A 21431-nucleotide genomic window follows, 5' to 3' on the forward strand; every position below is an offset into this window, starting at 1 on the left:
TCTTAATATGAACCAGATGAGAGTTGCAGATTGCTTTATTAACTTGCTCACTACAAACCTCAGCAACAAATAATTCTCAGGATCAAAGAGGGACATTGTATACGAATAAAGAGGTAACTCTTCCAAGAAAGATAATCCTTAACCAAGATATGGACTAAACTAATCTACTATGATGATCCTGATGACGTAGACCCCTAAAAACCAGACCACCAAAGTGCTTGACAGAGGAGACATAGGCGGAAACTTGACAGGAGGAGACACAGTCAGGTGTGAAGTGCACCACTCGACCCCCCGAACTAGTTGACATTCATGAACCAGTACACCCAACCACAGCAGAAAGCACTTATTCCTCCAGCCCACACAGGATAACATTGGACCACCAGACACATTGGAACAAAAGAACCCTCTTCACAAAAAATACACTCTCATGTACCAATGAGATTACACTAGGACCCAATGATGGAAATAGTTCCCAAATGTTTAGAAAGCAAACAATGCACCTTTCAAGGAATTTGTGGATAAGAGTAATCTCAAGAAAAGTTCTGAAATATTTTTGAACTAAGTGTACGTGAAGGTGCAAGGAATCAGAATTGTGGGATGCAACAAAGGGAAAATTTCAACACGATCCTAATGTATTAGAGAAGAGAGAATGCCAAGGTAATCTAACTCTTAAAGGTAAAGAAGAAGCCTAAAGCAAGCTGAAAAAAAGTGCTGGCTGTTAAATTTGGGCACTAAATTGAACTTCTTGCCTTAAGATGTCCAGAAAAGTGATTGACAGGGAAGAGTTGTTTTATTTCCCCTCTGCTATGGGATACAATTCAGTGACTGCTTGTCTGTGCACCTCTCATTCCATCAGTGGCAGCTGCCATCATGCACCTTCAAGTGGACCTTCTTAAAAACTTTATATTTAGAATGCCTACTTGTAGAAGTGAACAGCTTTTATAGATCACTAGAACAATTCAGTTCTTTTCTCTCTGCAAACATTTGTAACAGGTTAGGAATAATAGATAAAAAATGTTATACATTACAAAACAGTAGCCTGTGACTACCTGTACATTTACTGTGCACTTTAAGGAAAAGAACTTGATAGTGTGCTATACTTGCACTGCAGATAACATACTTTTATTCTATCATACAAAACTGACTAGTGGTAGTGCTTGAACTTATAAATGATCATTAAATGGGATTCATGTGGAACCTTTGTACACAGTTCCAATTTAGGATTTCACATTTAGAAACTACAAGTTTCCTAAGGCATTTCATGAAAACCTCACAGAAAGGTCTTACACTGATAGCTCATGCCTGTAATCCTGGATACTCAGGAAGCTGAGGTCTGAGGATCATGGCTTCATGCAACCCAGGCAGGAATGTCTTGTCTGTGAAACTCTTATCTCCAATTAACCACCAGAAAGCCAGAAGTGTCCCTGTGGCTCAAAGTGGTAGAGAGCTAGTCTTGAGCAAAAGCTCAGGCACAGGTCCAGGCCCAGCGTTCAAGCCCCAGTATGGGGATGTTGGGGGGAGGGGGTGGAAGAAAAGTTAACAGCAGGCTAGGAAGGGCCTTCTATTTTCCTTACCCTTGTCGGATCAGGTCATATGTGTTGGTTGTAAAATCACTGGGATCAGGAGAAGCCACACAGGTGTCCACAAAGAGCCTCAGGTTGGGGTTTGAGCTCTGGAGCGTGGCCTCGAGGAAGACCTCTTCTCCCTGGCTGGCATAATAAGGTGGTATGCCCTTCCCCTGCAGGGGTGCAGGCGATTGGATGAATGAAATGGACACTTCATAGCCAGCATCCTCTGCCTGGGAGCCAGTTCCATGAATAATTTCCACAGTGGATGGGCCATCCACTCTGCAGGTCAGCTTCAGCTGGGGCACCTTGTGTCTCACAATGACTCGGCCAGGGTGACCCCGCACACGGCCTCTGATGGAGTTGGAGTAGCTGAGGGAGCCTTGATGTTCCTGTGAGGATGAGGGCAACACTGGTGGCCAGAGTTTTTTTCCTACCCTGCTTAGCACCAGCTTGTTGTTGAAGGCCCTAGCCAGGCTTTGGTAGTAATTCCCCAAAGGAAGGAAAGTTCTAGACACATGAGTGAGCTACTCTAGATCTTACCAGACTCAGAAACAAGCTCATAGCTTGTGGCCTGCCTTGGTTCCTACAAGGTGTTCAGTGGGTAGTTGAGTTTTCTCCCTCCCAGCCCCACCATAGCCTCCATCCATAGGGTGCCACTTGCTAGTCAGTGTCTTACCTGCTGGGCAGTACCACAGCGGCCATAGGGAATGTTAAAGATCAGGTAGCGTCCAGTGACTCGGGGACGACACGCGTTATCATTTAAGTGAAGATCCCAGGAGGAGTAGCCCAGTCTTCGGAGATAGCCTCGATCAACGACAGCTTGGAAGAGGTGAGGTAAGCAGGAGAGCTGGGCTGCAGGATAGGGAGAGTGGGGCGAGCATTATGAAGAGAAGCCAGTGTCCTGCGCACAGGTTAGGGAATGGGTCTATGTTCACCATCTACATAAAAGCAGTGCTCGATGCTAAGTCTGGCTCCACTCTCTTCACTCTACACCCAAGACTTGACTTCAGTGGACGCTATTTTAGCATCCTCCTTTTCCACAAAGCCTCTGAAGTCTCAGGCTATCCCCAACATACACTCCGTGGGCTGCGAGGTAGAGCTTTGTCCAAGGATTTAAAGGACATTTCATTTCTCATGTTGGAAACACCCATACCCAAACATATGTGTATCTGAACCTTTGGATGGAAGCCAGAAAAGGAGTGAAGACAAAGATGAAAAGAGCCTAGGCACAAATAATCTTTTTTTCCCTAATCTTCTAAAAGCCCAGTATGTGGGAACATGAGAGCTCCCAGCAGGTTCCCTTCAAAGTCTGTTTGTGTGGTGTCTTTTGTATTCCCCACTTGTCTGTTTTTAGCTTCCCACTTCCAGTAAGCTGTGTCCCAGGCAGGAAAGGTGACATTACCATTGTCCTTGGGTACAACAGGGTCAGTTGGACCTGTGGAAGGGTAAACATAAAAAATAAGTCAGTGCTGATAGACCCCTGGAAGCTGGAGACACACCGGGGGCAGACAAACCATCAGAGCTGGAGAACTGTTGCCTGATGGCACCCCAGAGTGTGCAAAGACCTGGGGCCTCCTGGGGGAGCTGCTGGCTAGCTGCATGCTAGCAACATGGCAGGATTGGCTGAAGCAAGAGAGGAAAAATCCAGGGCTTCAGAGTCAGAAAATGCCATCCTATGTGTGAGATCTTGGCTGATGTCCCTTTCCATGCTCATGGCAGGCTTGACACCTCAGGCTGGGATCAGAAAAGACTGCGGCTACAGAGGGTTTCTCAGGCTCAAAATGAAGACAGGGCTTCCAGCTCAGCCCAGGAAACGTGCGGATCAGAGTTCCCCAACTTCTTCAGACACCACAGGCCGTTTGGTCCTTTGGACCCAGAATTGGCTAACAGAAACTTCTTACTGTGCCTTCTTGGACCATGTTGTCTAAGACTAGAAAAAGAAATTTCACTGAATATGGGTACCTGCCCACACTAGGAATGGCTGGAATGGTGGGCAGACAGTGAAAGTGAAGGAGAGTGAACTTGCAGAAGTCAGAATACCAAGAAGGATGTAACAAAATGGAGTCCAGGAAAGGGACAGGTCACGCCTGGCTGGAAAGGACACACACTTATCTGGAGGAAGGTGGGCTGCTTTGTTGATTTCTGAGGGTTGGGTAAAGGTGAGGCAGGGTCCCCCAGGGTGGGTACCTTGGTTATCTCCTCTGAGGTAGAAAGGGAACCTGACAAGTTGTAATGATGGAAAAGAAGCCAGTCTTATGCACTTAACCATTTCAACATTTACGTTTTCTTTGGCTTCATCATCCCTTACCTACATTTCAGAATAAATATTTCACCGAATTGGGATTAGATAAAATGCATGAACAAACTCTTACTTGGGGGGCATTTCTAGTTCTCCATACTAGAACATTATTATTCTATTTTCCATTATAGGGCTCAAGCCAGGATTGGCAAAAACAAAACAAAACAAAACAAAAAACAAACAAACGAAAAACTCAGCCTGGGTAGGAAAGTCCACGGAACTCTTATCTCCAATTAGCCACCTGGAAACCAGAAGTAGAGCTGTGACTCCACAGTGGTAGGTAGAACACTAGCTTTGAGCAAAACAAAACAAAACAAAACAAAAGCTTATGACAGTGCCCAGGCCCCGAGTTCACGCCCAGTGATCGACAAGAAAAACCCACATCACACCATTCTTTATAAAGATGGACAGTTACTGTCTGTCCAGAAAGGGTCATGGGGCTTGATCTCTGGCGTGGGTGCTGTCCCTGAGCTCTTCAGCTTAAGGCTACCACCCTACCCTTGAGCCAAGCCCCACTTCCTGTTTTCTAGAGGTTCATGGAGATAAGAGTCTTAGGTCCTTTTGTGCCAGGCTGGCTTTGAACCTTGATCCTCAGATCTCAGCCTCCTGAGTAGCTAGGATGACAGGCGTGAGCCACCGCGCCCCGGCAGGCAGGCTATCATTATCTGTCAATGATCATCTTACAAATTATTCTCTATCCCGTTATACTAGCATCAGTCAAGACAGGAAAAGCCCACTGTTCTCCGATGGAGGACTGGCCTGCTGGTGGAAGCAGCGAGCGGCTCGTACCTGCGCAGACCACACTGGCATCCTCGTGGTGCTCACAGTTGTGCCGCGTCCACCCGGGGTGCGCGCAGCGCTCCAGCGCGGCCTCGGAGCCGGAGCAGCGCACGTCGTCCAGCAGGATGCGTCCAGCGCCGGGGCCGAAGTGCGCGCGGCCCGGGGCGCGCAGGGCGCGGCCGCAGCCCAGGAGGCGGCACACCACGCGGGCGTTCCTGATGCCCCAGTGGTCGTCGCACACGGTGCCCCACTCGCCCTGGTAGCGCACCTCCAGCCGGCCCTCGCAGCGACTCCGGCCGCCCACCAGGCGCAGCGGCCGCCGGTCTGCAAGCGAAGCGTCACAAGGTCACCGCCAGGGCTTCTCCACCTGGACACCTGCGCTGGCTGGGGTCACTTCCTATTTGCAGCAGGAAAACCCACTCTGGACGGGGTCCTGTTTCTGACTTTGCTTTTCTCACTGCCTGTTACAGCAGGAAAAAAAAATCACACTGGATTGGATCTCATGTCTGATTGTGATTTTTCCACTCTCTTGGTCACACTCCAGGCACTGCACTGATTCCTCATGAAATTACTTTTATTCTTGATGAATGATGACCAATATTTCCACTATCACAATGCTGTCACAGCTGGTGGCTCACACCTGTAATCTGAATTACTCAGGAGGCTGAGATCTGAGTATGGCATTTCGTAACCAGCTCTGCACAAGGAAAGTCCTTGAGCCTCTCATCTTCAGTTAATCACAGAAAAATCCAGAAGTGGCCAGTGGTGCTGTGTCTCAAGTGGTAGAGAGCTAGCCTTGGACAAACGGAGCTCAGGGACGGCACTTAGGCCAAATTCAAGCCCCAGGACCAGCAAACAAAACAAAGAAAATGATATTACATAACCTATCTATTCCACTTCTGCATAATACAAACATGGCCACAGAAAGATTTGCATATGGCACCATTCTCCACAATAGCCCCAATAAATTATAGTATATGATTACAATGGAGCATTACTAAGCAAAAAGAAGGACTGCATTACCAACCCAGGAAGGCAGTGGAAAAATGAGGGTTGGAGGTAGGAAGAGAGGGAGGAAGAGAGGGAGAGGAAGAGAGAAGGTAAAAGGAAGAGAGACCACACAAAATACAAGGGAGAAGAAAGCATAAAAGTTTAGTTCCATTGAACCAAAATATATTTTTATATTTCTATAGTAACTAGGACTTGAGAAAAAAGAAAATAAATAAAATAGAAGAAAGCACCAGAGCTGTGTTCTAGGGATTTGGAAGGATCACAAAAATGGATTCATCCACACAGCCTGGTTGATGAAAGGACTTCAGGATGGGAGTTGGCACAGCTGGTTTTGCCTCAGCTTAGCTCTGTGACCCTGGACAAATGACTTCTTCTCTAGGACGCATTGTACTTCAGTACAAGGATGGTGGTTCAGGTCTCTGCTCCTCTAGTGGAGCCCATGACTGGCAGAATTGGCAACACCTGAGACCCTGCCACAAATGCAGAGTTCAGATCTTACCCAGAGCCAGTGTTCCTGCATTTACCATGTTCTCCAGGCATTTTACATGGCTGAAGACATCTGGTCAAGTCTAGGTCATCTTTGTGCTCCCTCTAGCTCTGTGTGTGAGGCTTGCTCATCCTGTGTATTCTGTCCCCAGCATCATCTGCCTTCAGTGTGTTCAGTTTCACAACTAGTCACTGGGAAAGTGGCCTGGAATATTCTAGAATCTACACGACCACAGAAAGAGGAGGATATACCTGGTGAAGGCTTCTCCATTGACGCAGAAGTTGGATCTGCAAATGGAGAAGAATGTTTGGTTTAAACAAGTACATGGTGGAAAACAGAACTGCAGATTAGTAGAATTGAGCCTCACAGTCCAGTTCTTCTCGTGTGTGTGTGTGTGTGTGTGTGTGTGTGTGTGTGTGTGTGTGTTCTGGTGTGCTGGCTGGGTGGTAAGACATAACGCACACAGCAAGTAGGTGGTAAAGTGTGGACTCTCAGCCCTCCCTTGAGCACATCTGTGATCCAGACCAGAGCAGCAAGCAGAAAGCCTCGCAGCTGGGACAGCACTATGTCCATGTCTATGATTAATCTACACCGACGTCTACATCTAGGCTTCTGCCTATGTCTCTGTCTGTGTCTATAGTCTACATTGTGTCTATGTGTATGTCTATGTCTGTGGCTGAGTAAAGGGATTTGTGAGTTCCATCCCTGTGAAAAGGATGCGGATCTTCCTTTGAACACTGGGATTTGTATCATAGGCAAAGTATTCTGCATCCAAGTTTATTTGCCAAGTAGAGAGAGGAAGCATAGTTGACTGTGTTTCACTTAATAAATATGGCAGGCAGAAAACATTACCAGAGGGACTGTCCTCTTCTGCTGAGGAACTTTCCCCTTTTTCTTTTGCTGCTGAGGCATTGTCCTCATCCCCTTCTGCTGAGGTTTTGTCTTCCTCCTCTTTTACTGCAATATTGTTCTCTTCTGTTGAAGTGTTTTCCTCTTCTGCAGAAGCATTGTCGTTTTCTGCTGGAGTGTTTTTCTCTTCTGCTGAGGTATTGTCCTCTTCTGCAGAAACCATTTCCTCTTCAGCTGAGGTATTGTCCCTGTCGTCCTCTTCCACTGAGGCATTTCCCTCTTCTGCTGAGGCATTTCCCTCTTCTGCTGAGTTGTTTTCCTCTTCTGCTAAGGCATTTTCCTCTTCCGCTGAGACATTTCCCTCTTCCACTGAGACATTTCCCTCTTCTGCTGAGACATTTCCCTCTTCCGCTGAGACATTTTCCTCTTCCGCTGAGACATTTCCCTCTTCCACTGAGACATTTCCCTCTTCTGCTGAGACATTTCCCTCTTCCACTGAGACATTTCCCTCTTCTGCTGAGACCTTTTCCTCTTCTGCTGAGACATTTTCCTCTTCCACTGAGACATTTCCCTCTTCTGCTGAGACATTTCCCTCTTCTGCTGAGACATTTCCCTCTTCTGCTGAGACCTTTTCCTCTTCTGCTGAGACATTTCCCTCTTCTGCTGAGACCTTTTCCTCTTCTGCTGAGACATTTCCCTCTTCTGCTGAGACCTTTTCCTCTTCCACTGAGACCTTTTCCTCTTCCGCTGAGACCTTTTCCTCTTCTGCTGAGACATTTCCCTCTTCTGCTGAGACATTTCCCTCTTCCGCTGAGACATTTCCCTCTTCTGCTGAGGTATTTTCCTCATCCTCTTCTGTGAAATCATTTTCCTCTTCTGCCAAAATGTTTTTCTCTCTTGCTGAAGTATTTCCCTTTTCGGTGGAAGTATTTTCCTTTTTTCCTGAAGTATTTTTCTCTTCTGCTGAGTTGTTGTCCTTGTCCTCTTCTGCTGAAGCATTTTTCTTTCCTGCTGAGGTATTTTCCTCTTCTGTTAAGGATGAAGGTGCATCTAGGTATAAATCGAGAGATTGAGGATATTTGAAATTAAAGAGAAGATTTAGTGGGATAGCTTAGAGATACATTTCTTGGCCAGTGTGTGTGAGGCTCTGGTTAATATCCAACACCACAAAAAGAAATAAGCTAGGTGCCACTGGTCATGTCTTTTCATTGGTTTCTACTCCATGATCTACCCAATCATTAATTAGGTTCATTTTCTACAGAGAATACAACAAGCTCATCTCGTTAAACAGCACCAAGAGAGACTGTACCTGTTGGAGGTGTTGCCTCTGCTGAAGTTGATCTAGGATGTTGATCTACATACAAAGAGAAAAAGTGACTTAAAAATCAGGAGGGACTCCCAGATTGCTATATTTTTTTTAAACCAAGACTGTCGGGGCAAAGTTACATTGCAACAGCCTAGCTTTATATAGGATACCCCAAGAAGAGTTATGCAAGGGGATGGCAGATAGAGCTCTACCTGATATGGAGGTCACTGTGGTGGAGATGGAAGCTGTAGGTGGACAGAAATGACAATGCAGGAATTAGTCACGTCAGACTCATGTCCCTCTATGTGCACAGAGGGCTTCAGGTTGGCAGCATAGATTAGTATGCCTTCCCCCTCTCCAGCCACCTTCAGATCCTCTACTGCTCCAGGCATGCTCCCCACTCCTCAAATTTCCACTCCTGTCCCGCCCTTTCCTTTTTCACCTGAGGCACAGATTACTTGTCTACAGGGAAAGAGCAGCTGGCTAAGTTTCTCAGTCGTACAGTGCTGTTCTAACAATGATTCTGAATGGAGACTGGCTTTCCCAGACTTCCTCCTCCTTTCAGCTGGGCGGGAGCCAATGATTTGGCGAAGGGTCATCCCTGAGGTGGGAACTTTCTCTAGATGGCCTGAGAGTAAGAGGTATGGCTTTGAATTAAGCGTAGCCCTCTGAACCAGCTTTACTGGTAATAAATGCCACATTTTAGTGTTTACGGTAATGACATTTTCCCTAATTGCGTTAGCACCCGAGTGAGGGAAAGCACTCTCTTTATTGCTCCTTACCCAAGCACTCTTCACATTCTTTCTTAATTTGAAGTAAATGTTTTTATAGCTAAAGCATAAAATATTGCAGCTTGTTTAATGTGATAAGTGCATCTTTACTGAAAATATGCCTTGGTGGGGAATCTATAAAAAAGATTATTAACAGATAAATTAAAATTTTGATGAAAGAACAAATAATCAAATTTTCAACAGTATTTATTTCAGGATCTAAATACGATAACAATCTGTGATATAAAATTAATAGCTAAAGACATAAACTTAAATACATTCTTTTCAGATGGAAAATTAAAACAATTGAATATATAAATATATTCATACTTCAAACACTGAGAAAGATTTCCATAATTTAATAAAATTTCTGTAGGTATTCTTTCATATAAAATTGAACAACAATAATGAGAAAGAGAAACAATTTGTACTGTTTCTCATTTCACCAAATTGATTTTACCAACAGAGAAGACATTTGAAAAAAATACTTTCCCTTGTGCTTTACAAGGAAGCATGGCCATTCACACTTTTATTTCAGATCTTCAGCTTTTATGTTGTGATATACCAGTTCTTCACAGTTTGAAGAACCTTCTTATATGAGCTCTTGCAAACTAACTATGGGATGTCAGGACACCCTATATGTCCTGAAAACATTGGTAGAATTAGGTGAAACTCTTCACACTCTAATTTGTCAAGCTTTTGACAGTAAAGTAGGAACTTGATCATTTCTACTGGTATTACTCAAAGTCTATCTGTCCTGTTGTTTAGGTTAATGTTTTCCTCTAACTGCCTTTGCATGGATCTAGCACATGGCTGAATATCAGGTGAGTGTAAAGAGGTCATTGAAAGCTGTGGTTTTGATGTCTCCCTATGCAGGCACTACTACTTGATGGGCAATACTTCTTAGTCTCCATGAGAAACTCCTAGAGTAGGAATAAGGAACTATGCTTGACCACCAGCTGGTCTGTGTATGGCTTAAGTTTTCTTTTTTTCCCTTCTGGCCCATGCATTTAGCTGGACCACCCAGAACTCATTCATCATCAGAGAATCCAGAGATGGCACTCATGAGTCAAACCAGCATAAACATGTTAAAACAGAATTTTACAATATAACTAAAAAAATCAGAGATTTGACCAATTTATCTAATAGGTTCACTGGTGATTAGAATAATCTGTAGCAAGCATATTCAATTTAAATTACCTGTTGAAGTTGTTTTGGCAACATTCAAAGGGTCTAGAAATCAGAAAACACAGTGGTTAACCTTACCAAATGGCAAACAAATACAGCGTTATGATTAACTTTGTTTTGTTTTCTGTTGTTTCATGTCTTTCTTTCTTTTTTCCCATATATTTTTATTCTTTCTTTTTTTTAATGAACACATCTGATCACCCATTCCTGGGTGCCAGGTACTGACCTGATGCTGAAATGAAAAGTCAATAGACCCACATAAGGTTGCTGTGCTCACAAAGAGAAACCAACATGCAGGAAAGACAGCTGAGAAGGAGTGACCTCGCACAGAAAGGTAACATTGCGGTGGTTCTGCTCCCAGAATGGTTTCACTGCCTGTCCATCTTACATTGCTTAAGAACAAAGGTTGAAACCATTGCCAAACCAACTGCTTCAGGGGGCAGCCAGGGCTGTCTTGCGTGCTGGCACCCTGCCTGGTCAGCAGCAGGTCCCAGAAGTCTACATGAACCTCCCAGGTGCTGTCGTGATGGATCTCCACCTCCCCTTCATATCAGCTCTTCCCACGGGCCAGCCTTACCACTGGCAGATCTGCAAGAGCCAAGGACTACCTCGGCTTGAGAAGGGCTCTTTCAGGATTCAGAGACAGCACAGCTAGCTGTGAAATGCCACCACTGTGAGCTAGCAAATACTTGTCCAGATGGGAATGTGCTAAGATGGAAGCCTTCTGTAGGCAGAAAATGCACATGGCTGCTTTCTGTACCTGCGATTTAGTGAGATGCTATGTTGGCCTCTGCACTGGGCGGATCCATCAGAGAATGAAAGACAGTGTCACCTTTGTGAGAGATACTTAAAAAAAAACCGTTTACCCTGCTCAGGATGTCTTCTTTCATGTCTTATTTTTTTTTTCTCATAAAATTGCAACACAATAATGCTAAATGCTTGGAGTTCAGGCTTTGTTTTCCTAAGTCGGGTCTATCAATGAACCTGATGAGTTTTTCAGAATGAAATTAGTTTTGTAAACATTTATTTGAGAATGATGGTGGTGGGGAGAGGTTGACAAAGTCAAACTGAGGAAGTATGGCTTGAAGCCTGCTGCAAGGAAGTGAGGTCACACAAGGAAGTGAGGTCTCTTGAACCCAGAGAAGAGGAAGTTCCTCAGTGTCTGAGCACTCAAGATTGGAGCTGCCTCATGAGGTCTCCTTTCCAGGGGCCTACAAGAGCAGCTGGGTGCAAGGAAGGTTCCTGCAGGAATGGGAACCAGCCTGGCCTTTTACCTTCTCTAAGAATGCTTCATGGCTGGCCGGGAGTTTGGCCTAGTGATAGAGTGTTTGCCTAGTATGCACGAAGACCTGGGTTCGATTCCTCGTACCATTACATAGAAAAAAGCCAGAAGTGGTGCTGTGGCTCAAGTGCTAGAGCACTAGCCTTGAGAAAGTCCAAGGACAGTGCTCAGGCCCTGAGTTCAAGGCCCATCACTGGCAAAAAAAAAAAAAACAAAAAAAACCACGAAAAAACAAGGAATGCTTCAGGGCATTTTCAAGGAGAGTTAAAACTTGCAAGAGAGACCCAACGTGGGAGCCCTGTACTAATACTAGTCACCAGGTAAAAAAAAATGACAGAGATTCAAACTCAAACTTACCTGGACGTTCAGCAGTTACAGAATCTGTGGGGAGAAAGGAAATGGGAGGGTGGTAGGTATCAGAAATTGTAATGGCACACTACTTAAAAGAACGTGTTGTGAAATATGTCTCAAGTAAGGTGGGTGTAAAGACAATTGTTCTTAAGCATCAAGGGTTGAAATATCTGGGGTGAGTTCTTCTATCTGCTTAAAAGCTCCTATATATGATTCTGTCAGAATTTGGCTTAGCAAGTAAACCGATAGCAACAAGAGAATAGCAATATTTATGTGCATTTTGCGTTCGTCAGACATTGATCAACCGCGCAACATGGATTGTCTTGTTTATTCTTTCCAGGAACACTGTAAGGGAAGGTCTAGTATTTTCTTTCTTTCTTTCTTTCTTTTTTACAAGTGATAAACCTCTGTAGAGCCCACCATTGAATAGGATCACCCCACAAGTGTGTGGAAATCTATCTATCTATCTATCTATCTATCTATCTATCTATCTATCTATTTATCTATCTATGCATACACACATTTCCTTTTCAGACTTGGAACAGAAATCTGCTGCCATGGCCATGGTGAAAGGCTCAAGGTAGGGAGCCATGTCCAGACTCCTACGACACATTTTGGGCTTAGCTGGGACAGCTCCATATCTGGTCCTGGATAGACACTTACTCACCTGCACAGATGACCCCAGCGTCCTCCTGGTGCCCACAGTTGTGGGAGAGCCAGCCGCTGTGAGGACACAGCCCCAGGAAAGACTCGCTGCCCATGCAGCTGACATCGTCCAGGAGGATTTTTCCTGACCCAGGGCTGAAGCTGGCCCCTGGGAGGGCAGACAAAGCCGGCCCACAGCCGAGCTGTCTGCAGACCACATGAGCATCCTCAATGGACCAGCCGTCGTCGCACACGGTACCCCAGGTGTTGTCATAGTAGACCTCTACTCGGCCCTCACAGCTGCTCACTCCATCCATCAGCCGCACACTCAGACCTTGGGCGGACATTCCAAAACACAGTTGCTTTGAGATAATCGCCAGAGGTCACCAGAAAAGCCTATATTTCAGGGGACTTGTGTACTAGTAGCCAAGGATGGAAACAACCACTTCCCCCAGTGTCCATTTCATTTCTTACTTTTGTCTTGGGAACCACTTGAAATGTTGCAAATATTTATAACTGCTATTTTTTTAAAGAACAATTGTTCGTTAATCAAGTGGACTAATGACCTGCATCACTGCACAGGTGTCTGTTCTCTGCGGGTGGTGAAGTCTTTATTTTCTGACACTCATTGAGTTTGTTCTATTTTTCATGAGAAGCTAGCAGATACACACATATGTATGTAAATATGTGTGCCTGTGTGTATAAGTACACATGTTAATCAAGAGATAACAGTAGTTCCCACCTATGTTGTTTCCCAGATCCAGTATGGTGGATGCATAATGGTAAGGGGGGGTCACTGCATGTGACACCCGCATTCAAAGGACAGTGTGTCCCAAGGAAGTAGAAGCTTCTTGAGGGGGACTGGGTGGAGATTGGGGGTCAGAAGGATACTCAGTCTTCTTAGGTGCCAACTACCCAACCAGCCTCCTTGTATCTTGTAGCCTTTTTTTCCCTCCCACTTTCCAGCCCTAGATTTTCTGGGTAGTTCCAGACAATCCCTGCCCTTGCCACTGCAGGGCAGCTGAGGCAGACTTCTTCCCACAGAAATGCTGCGTCTATCTAAACTCACAAGGGGAAGGCAGCCAAAGAGACAGCAGGTTACCTGTGGACGGTGGTACCTCAGCCGGCTTCAGAAAAGATGCTAAGGGTAACAGAAAGCAAAAGAAGAAAATCAGACTGTCTGAAGATTTATACAACATCTTGGTTAAGTGTCAGATATATTCAACTCTCAGTCAATCGTCAGTGGCATGTATACCTTCTAGAAGCTGTGCAGACACTTTCTGGTTCTAAATCAGATTCCCTTCTAGTATCCTGTTCCTGTACGGGAGTCCCTTTTTATTCCCCCAATTTGTCTTTGTATAGCAAACAGGGATCAACTTTATAAGCGCAAGAAAACTAAGGTTGGGCATTGATAAAGTTTTATTGTTTTATTTCCCCTAAGTCTTTTCATATATTGGTCTTTACTCTTTGAAGATTTGTGGTGGGAAAACATTTCAACCAAACTTGAAATGCAACAACCTTGGGACCAGAGCCAGGACCAGACTCACAGGTGATGTTCTCTGTTTCATCCTTCTTAATTCTGCATACCAGAAAAATCTCTGTAGAGATAAATCTTCGCAGTGGTCTGGCTTTGGACCAGTCAGAAGTGATAGCTGGTGTCTGTAGTATGCTGCATCATACAGCTAGCTCTGCTCTAGCCACACAGTACAGAAGCAGACAACAGTGCCCAATACAGCCATAGCAGGCAAACTCTTCCACTCTCAGCCTCATCCAGAGAAAAATACTAAGTTGCAAAGTGACTCCAAGACTTGCTGGAGTCCTAACAGCTGGGAAATGATGAAGATGGCATTTGACTTCTAGACCACTACAGTACTGGATGGATGATTCTGCCAAGGCCAGTTACAGACAAGCCATTCAAAGAACAACTGAAATTACCTGAAGTTGCATAATTCACAGCAGCTGATGGTGTTGAATGAGGCAGAGAGGCTATGAAAGACACAAGAAGTGTGGTAAGTCATCTCTTTTCATTCGTAAGCCTGAGAAGTACACTTGCTTATTCAAAGCACATTGTATTATTTGGGAAAGCTCAGACTCGATGTACCTCACCTGGGCATCTAAGAATGGCTCTGAGTTACTATGGCAACAGCCACCTCATATCCTTGACTTATGAGGCCATTTCTGTCTTGTTACTGGACACTCTACTGTGGTCATTGTCATCACCTTGTTCAAAGCACTTATCTTGCCAGTTGGTTTGGTTTTATGATTCTCTTTTTGTGTGTCTCTGTCTCTGTGTGTGTCTCTCTGTTTTTCTCTCTCTGTGTAGGTCTTTCTTCCTCAGTAAATGTTGATTTGTAAAAGGCAGAGCCACATTTGTCTCAAGGCTATAGACAAATAACCTAAGCTCAAGGAGGGAGGTGAGGTAGCAGAGTCAGGTAAGGTCCTCCAGTTGGGGACAGAAGAGATTCACAGCTGTCGCTTGCTGGTCCAGGCTTTTGTGACCCACCTCTGACAGCTAAAGACCTGGTTCCAAGGGTCTTAGCTCTATAAGCCTCTGCTCTATTCTCTGATGTCATATGTAGCCTGTAGATTCAGTTTCTGTGTTACTTAGAATATAATTTTGTTCTTTGACTTCTCTTTTGTCTTCTCAGAACCAATTCATCCTATCCCGTCTAGCTGATAAACTGGTCGACCTCTTTCCAGTCAGGCCTAGTAGGATGCAGAAATAGATAGGGACTTTTGACCATAACACTTGAATTTATTTGCAGAAATTCACTTGAGTTAAGGCCCAGTAAGAGCCTTGGATGTGGATCTGGGCTCTTGGCTTTCTTGTAGGAAAGTTCTCTGGTTATACCTGTACTCTTGGAGTGAATGGAGGGGAGACTCATCACTGATAATTGGAGAGAGTGTATCTTCTGTCTTAAGACTTGCATATTTGTTGCTTTAAAAATTTTAAATGTGCATTTAGTTCTAAATGAGAATGTTTTCAGATACGCGTGGGTGTGAATTGATCGAACTGAGTTCACTGCTATTTTAAAAGCATTTTGAACAGGGTTGTTTGTTTTCAAGTATTGTCTGCTTGTGGCCCTGGCCCTGAACTTAGGATGGCAATGCATGAAGAAGGAAGTATGAGATTGGCACCGTGGGTGGAGGGGGGGTGGTTGTGAGAACCTGATGGCAGAAGTGTGAGATGTAAGGGCCCGGGGCCCCTCCTAGATCCCATCTCCCATCTCCATGTGCACTTGGGCAGGAGGCTCCCCAAGTGAGAAGAAGATCACGAGCCCACCCTTCCCAGCTCCCCCTGGCCCACCTGAGCAGATGACGCTGGCATCTTCATGGTGGCCACAGTTGTGGGAGAACCAGCCCCCATGCAGACATTGCCACAGCCTGGCTTCTGTCCTCACACACTCCACATCGTCCAGGGCGATGGGGCCCACGCCTCGCTCAAAATGTGCCTGTCCAAGGGCCGCCACAGCCGCGCCACAGCCCAGCTGCCTGCACACCACCTGGGCGTCCTGCAGGTCCCAGCCATCATCACACACGCTGCCCCAGCTGCCGTTGAAGTGCAGCTCCACGCGGCCCTCACACTGGTGGCCGCCATTGGTCAGCCTGAGGGCCACAGCTAAAAGGCAGACATGGAGTCACCCCCGTGGGGCTACCCCTGGTCATGGGCTTAGAACACAACAGGGCATGAACCTCGCTGGGCCACCACCACACACCCAATCCCACCTGGAGTGGGGCCTGTGGGCTAAACCTAGCTGTGAAGCATTCAGAGTGTGCTCTCTCATGGCAATGAGTGGAGGGGAGGTTGCTTTGAAATGTGCTTTCCCACACTGCACTAGTAGAGTTCGAAGACTGTGTAAGGTGGCAGTCACCATGCATGGCACAACACTTTTATTTCTGTGGCAGTGTAAGGGACTGAACCCAGGACCTCATGTCTGCTAGGCAGGTAGGTGCTTTACTACTTGAGCCATACCTCCAGCTCCCTTTTGCATTAGTTATGGGTAGTCTTGCCTTATGCCCATACCACCAGGCTGCAGTCCTTCTGCTTTTGTTTCCCCATGTCACTGTGAAAGGTAGGCCTGTACCATCATGCTTAGCAATTGAGATGGAGTCTCACATACTTTTATGCTCAGGCTGCTTTCAAATCAGGACCTCCTGATCTCCACTTCTCAAGTACCTAGGCTTATAGGACTGAGCCACCACTCCTGGCTGGAACCGCAGTCTTTAACACCATTGTGAATGAAACACAGGCCTGGCCAAATCCCTGGTCTCAGTCTAGTGTGTTTCAACTCTAGTCTCAGATGGATGTATGCCAGGCCAGGGCGATGCTCCACCAGTTTCTCCAAATCAAAGCTTCCCAAAAAGCCCAGAAAACCCCTTTTGATCCCTAGTGCCCATGGATCTAAGTGGCCACCCTGATCTATCATCATTGTGGGGGTGCAGACGGCTGAAGCACCTACCTGTGTCATTTTCATCCTGTATCAGAGCTTCATAAGAGGCATGGAAGCCAATGCTGGTGACAATTTCATCGCTATGGAACACCACGGTCATGCGGTTTGATGAGGAAGTAAACGGGGGGGTGGTTCCGGAGCAAAACCGTCCCAGTGAAAAAGATGCACCTTGTGGGCCATCAAAGATTTCAATGAAGTCGTAGGGACAGCCATAGAAATGTTCCATTCTGTGAAGGGAAATGGTGCCATTTAAACCCAGACCATTGGAGTCTTTTCCTTCAGGAAGCAATTGCTCAGATGAACCCAAGGAGAGCTGGGGAAAAGCTGCCAGAAACCAACCTCTCTTCTCACAGGTTGAAGGAAGTGGTCCCTCTCTATTTCTCTTTTTAAATTCTTTAACGTTGTGTATCAAAGGTATTTTATGGATATACATACATGCACATGGAATAGAATTTTAATGGCACCGATAGTTCATAGTAAAAAGTAAAGTGGGAGTGGGCTCTACCATTGTTCAATATCCACAGGGTATGTGACAGCTAAGGCTGTACCAGAGTTAGTCAACTGACCCACAAGGGATGGACAGCTCGATGGTATCTATTACTACTATGTAAAATAGCTATGTCCTGCCATGGCTGTCCTCAGTGCACATGAAACTTTATCTGTAGACAAGACTCCTGGGGCTGGAAATGCTGGATTAAGTGATCTGCACATGTAAAGTTTGCACCAACATTTCAATGAACTTCTAAGCCTTCCTTACCATTTTTGTTTTTGTTTTTGTGCCTGTTCTGAGGTTTGAACTCAGGGTTTAAGTGTTGTCTCTGAGCTATTTTACTTCTAGCTTTTTAGTGGTTAGCTGGATATAAGAGTCTTATGGACTTTCTTACCTAGGCTGGTTTTGAACTGCTATCCTCAGATCCCAGTCTTGTCTGAGTAGCTAAGATTACAGGTGAGAGAAATGGATGCCAAGACTGTAAATATGGAAATTTGTTTTTTTCCTCTTTTTTCATATATTTTTATTGTAATTAATAGAAGGCTTACATTATATTCACCAGATGGTACATTACTTCACATACATTGATACCCTTTCTCATGTCTTGGTCCCCATTTCCCTCCTACCACCCCTGCCCCTCATCTTGTTTTTCCCCCTTCCCTATCCTATTTCAAATAACCAAACAAGCATGTATATAATATATCAGATAACAAGGTAAAATACTGTAACAATATGAGATAACCAAAGGACATCAAAAGAGATGAGAGATAACATAGTACATTAAGTACAACAAGCACTCATTATATGGCTTTTGTTTCTATATCCTGGAGGTCTTTTCATTTAGTGTCATACTATATGGCCTTATGTATCCAGGTTTTGTTCTATTGTAAATCTCCACTAGGACAGCCCAAGGTTTCTACTGATTATGACAAATGAGGGAAACCATTGAGCCTATGTTCCTTTGAGTCTGACTTACTTCACTTAATATGATTTTTTTCTAAGTCTTTCCAGGAAATTTGATTTTTGAAAGGGGTGAGGAGGGAGTTAAGAATGAGGTAAAACAAAACTGGTGTGCATGACAGAGGGAAGGTGATAGTATCAGCAGGAGCTACTCACTTGACCACTTCAAATGTAAGTCTGATGTGAGCTCTTTTGTCCACTTGAATGTCCCAGGCACACACGACATTTGTGGGATATTTTTTGGGATACCAAGGACTGGAGAAAGAGCCAGAACTGTTTGTGAGCAAACCACCACAGTGGAAATCTCCATCTGTAAGAAAGTGAAGCAACATCATCAGAAGAAGATGCCAACTTGAGTGGTTTCTGTTTGTTTGCTTTGTTTTTAAGTGGGATACAATGAGAACAGGGGGAAAACAAGCCAGGCGTGGTGATCTGTGTCTGTAATCCCAGGACATGGGAGGCTGGGAAAGGAGGATCATGAGTTGGAGGCCAGCCTGGGCTTCACAGTGAAACTCTGTCTCATAAAAGCAAAATGAAACTACAAGGAATCAAAGCAACATAGGCTATGTAGTAAAACCCTGTCTTAAAACCCATCCAACAGGTGGGAAGATGGCCCCGAGACAATAGGGACGCTGCCTAGCTCTCTCTCACAAAAAGAGAGAACCAGGGAGTCCCACGAATCAATTACCTTAAGAAATCCACAACAACAAACTCAAGAAGCAATGGAGAAAGACTCAAACCGGAAAAGAAATCCAGATAAAGCTCACATCTAACTTTCTCAAAGAATTCGGAACGCGAGGACCCCTCCCCCACGGCACCATCTCTGAGCCAAGAAAAGAGCTGCGGAGGGGGCGGCGGAGGGAGCCGGAACTTAACTCAGACCCCTCCACCCCGCCTGAGAGGAGCAGGAGCAGGGGGACAAGGAATTTAGAATCCTGTCCCTTCTCTCAACAGCCCCCACCCCCAGGCCAATGACTGGAGATTGACAGGCGGGCGGCGCCAAGACCCAGCACCCCACCAGGGGAGGCGGGGGTGTCCCAGCTCCCACCCGCCCACCTGGTTCCTCTCCCAGGCCACTGGGTCTGGAGAGTAGGGAGCCCTGCCTTACAACAGCGAGTGGGGTGTACGGGACAATAGGAGCCAGCATCTGTCCCCCTCAAATCTTGAGCCGGGCATTCTCCAGCTCGGAATCCTGAGCAAGACAGCACCGAGGGGCCCCCCACAGTCACAGACTCTCTGACAAAGCAGCAGGGAACTGGAGGGCCGACCAGCAGCCAAGCTTGCCTTCTGAGAATCAGAAAGGCGGGGCTCCACCCTTGGAGCGTACGTCCACAGCTGGGCTCCCACCCCTGGGAACAGAGCAGACAGCTGCAGGTCCTGCTGAGAGCCCCTGAAAACTCCCAAACCCCAGACACTTGGCCGGAGACCCACCCCTAGAAACAGCACAGGAAAACCAACCATCCGCCCTGCACGCTGAGACTGAAGCCCGCAGATCCATCCCACGGACCACTGTGAGGCCACTGGCTGGGCTGAGAGCTAGTTGTGCAGCAGCACACAGCCTCTGGGAATCGACAAACACCTACAAAAACTGCAAACTCTGACATAGTCAGCAGAGGAATCAATTTGGCTGAGAACCACAGGTATTCACATAGTCCCAGAACCACGGTTCCAATCCAAGCAAAGACCGCTACCTACTGACCACCTAGTGAACTACAACAACAGTTCTCGATGCCTAGGAGAGCTCAAAGAAGAATCACGACATACATAAATAATCAAAGTCCCATGCAAAGCCCAAAAGGCAACAAGAGCGAAGGGACGAGAGAGATGTCACCATCCCAAGAAATGATACCTGAAGAGACACGAAACATGACCGTATTCAAGGAGATGATTGTGAACATGACTAAAGAGATTAAAACAGAACTCCAAAAACAATTCCAGGAACATAAGCAGGAACTCACCAAAGAGCTCCTCGAATTCAAAAGAGAAATGGAAGAAAAGATTAATACCCTCAGAGCAGACATGATCAGCTCAGTGTCCACACTTCAAGCAAAAATGGAGGCATTAAGCAGCAGATTGACGGAGATGGAGAATAGAACATCAGGAACGGAAGACAAAACCCAAGAGCTGGAACAGAGAATCGCCACTTTGGAAAAATCAGTCAGAATCCACCAGAGAGAGCTCCAGGAACTGGCAGATGCAGCAAAGAAATCTAATCTTTGTATAATAGGGATTGAGGAGGGGGCCGAATTCCAGGACAAAGGTATGCAACCTTTATTCACCAAAATCATAGCAGAGAACTTCCCCAACCTCAAAAGGGAAAATACTCACATTATTGAAGGTTTCAGGACCCCACGCAGGCAAGATCCTAGAAGGAACTCATCTAGACATATCATAGTAAAGACATTAGACCCAAATACCAAGGAATTGATCTTAAATGCTGCAAAAACAAAGAAGGAGCTATATTATAATGGGAAGAACATTCGAATTATAGCAGATCTCTCCACGCAAACCCTAAATGCAAGAAAAGCTTGGAAAAACATCATTGATGTCCTGAAGACCAACAACTGCCAACCCAGACTGATATATCCAGCAAAACTAGCATTTACATTTGAGGGAGAAACAAGAATATTTCACTCCAAAGAGAAGCTTTATGAATACGTGTACACTAAACCAGCATTACAAAGAATACTAATTAATCGAGAACAAATTGTAGAACATCAAGAACCCCATCAAGAAGCAAACATCTATAATTCACTAAACACAAAAGGGGAAAAAGAGGGTGGTGGGTGGGGGGAGGGTAATGGGTACCAAGACATGTGAAAGGGTATCAATGTATGTGAATTAATGCACCTTCTATCTGGCAAATATCATGTAACCCTTTTATTAATTACAATAAAAAATTTAAAAAAACCTTTGGTAAATTTAAAAAAAAGGAGAAAAAGAGAAAGAAACTTAGAAGTAAAAATAAATAACAACAATGGGCACTGACCACTT

General features: G+C 45.4%; 1 protein-coding gene and 1 long non-coding RNA gene across 2 annotated transcripts in view; both read right to left on the minus strand.

The window, feature by feature from the left end:
* Positions 1 to 21431, minus strand: part of LOC150053734 (scavenger receptor cysteine-rich domain-containing protein DMBT1-like) — a 160458-nt gene that overhangs the window by 959 nt on the left and 138068 nt on the right. The window contains exons 36-44 of the mRNA XM_090345507.1: positions 16997 to 17214; positions 15844 to 16155; positions 12559 to 12870; positions 11898 to 11921; positions 6998 to 7780; positions 4657 to 4971; positions 2971 to 3003; positions 2245 to 2420; positions 1575 to 1957 (exon numbers count right to left, since the gene is read on the minus strand). Of these exons, the coding sequence (XP_090201633.1) occupies positions 1575 to 1957; positions 2245 to 2420; positions 2971 to 3003; positions 4657 to 4971; positions 6998 to 7780; positions 11898 to 11921; positions 12559 to 12870; positions 15844 to 16155; positions 16997 to 17214 (2556 nt within the window). The remainder of the gene's footprint in view (positions 1 to 1574; positions 1958 to 2244; positions 2421 to 2970; positions 3004 to 4656; positions 4972 to 6997; positions 7781 to 11897; positions 11922 to 12558; positions 12871 to 15843; positions 16156 to 16996; positions 17215 to 21431) is intronic.
* On the minus strand, positions 7818 to 10308 carry LOC150053735 (uncharacterized). The gene is made up of 4 exons (XR_016537784.1): positions 10271 to 10308; positions 8513 to 8545; positions 8304 to 8348; positions 7818 to 8044 (listed from the first exon to the last, which is right to left on the minus strand). It is a non-coding gene; the product is annotated as an uncharacterized LOC150053735 (long non-coding RNA).

Source organism: Megascapheus bottae, chromosome 15 (genome assembly GCF_031878675.1).
Source record: "Megascapheus bottae isolate mThoBot1 chromosome 15, mThoBot2.hap1, whole genome shotgun sequence".
Classification (NCBI taxonomy): Eukaryota; Metazoa; Chordata; class Mammalia; order Rodentia; family Geomyidae; genus Megascapheus; species Megascapheus bottae.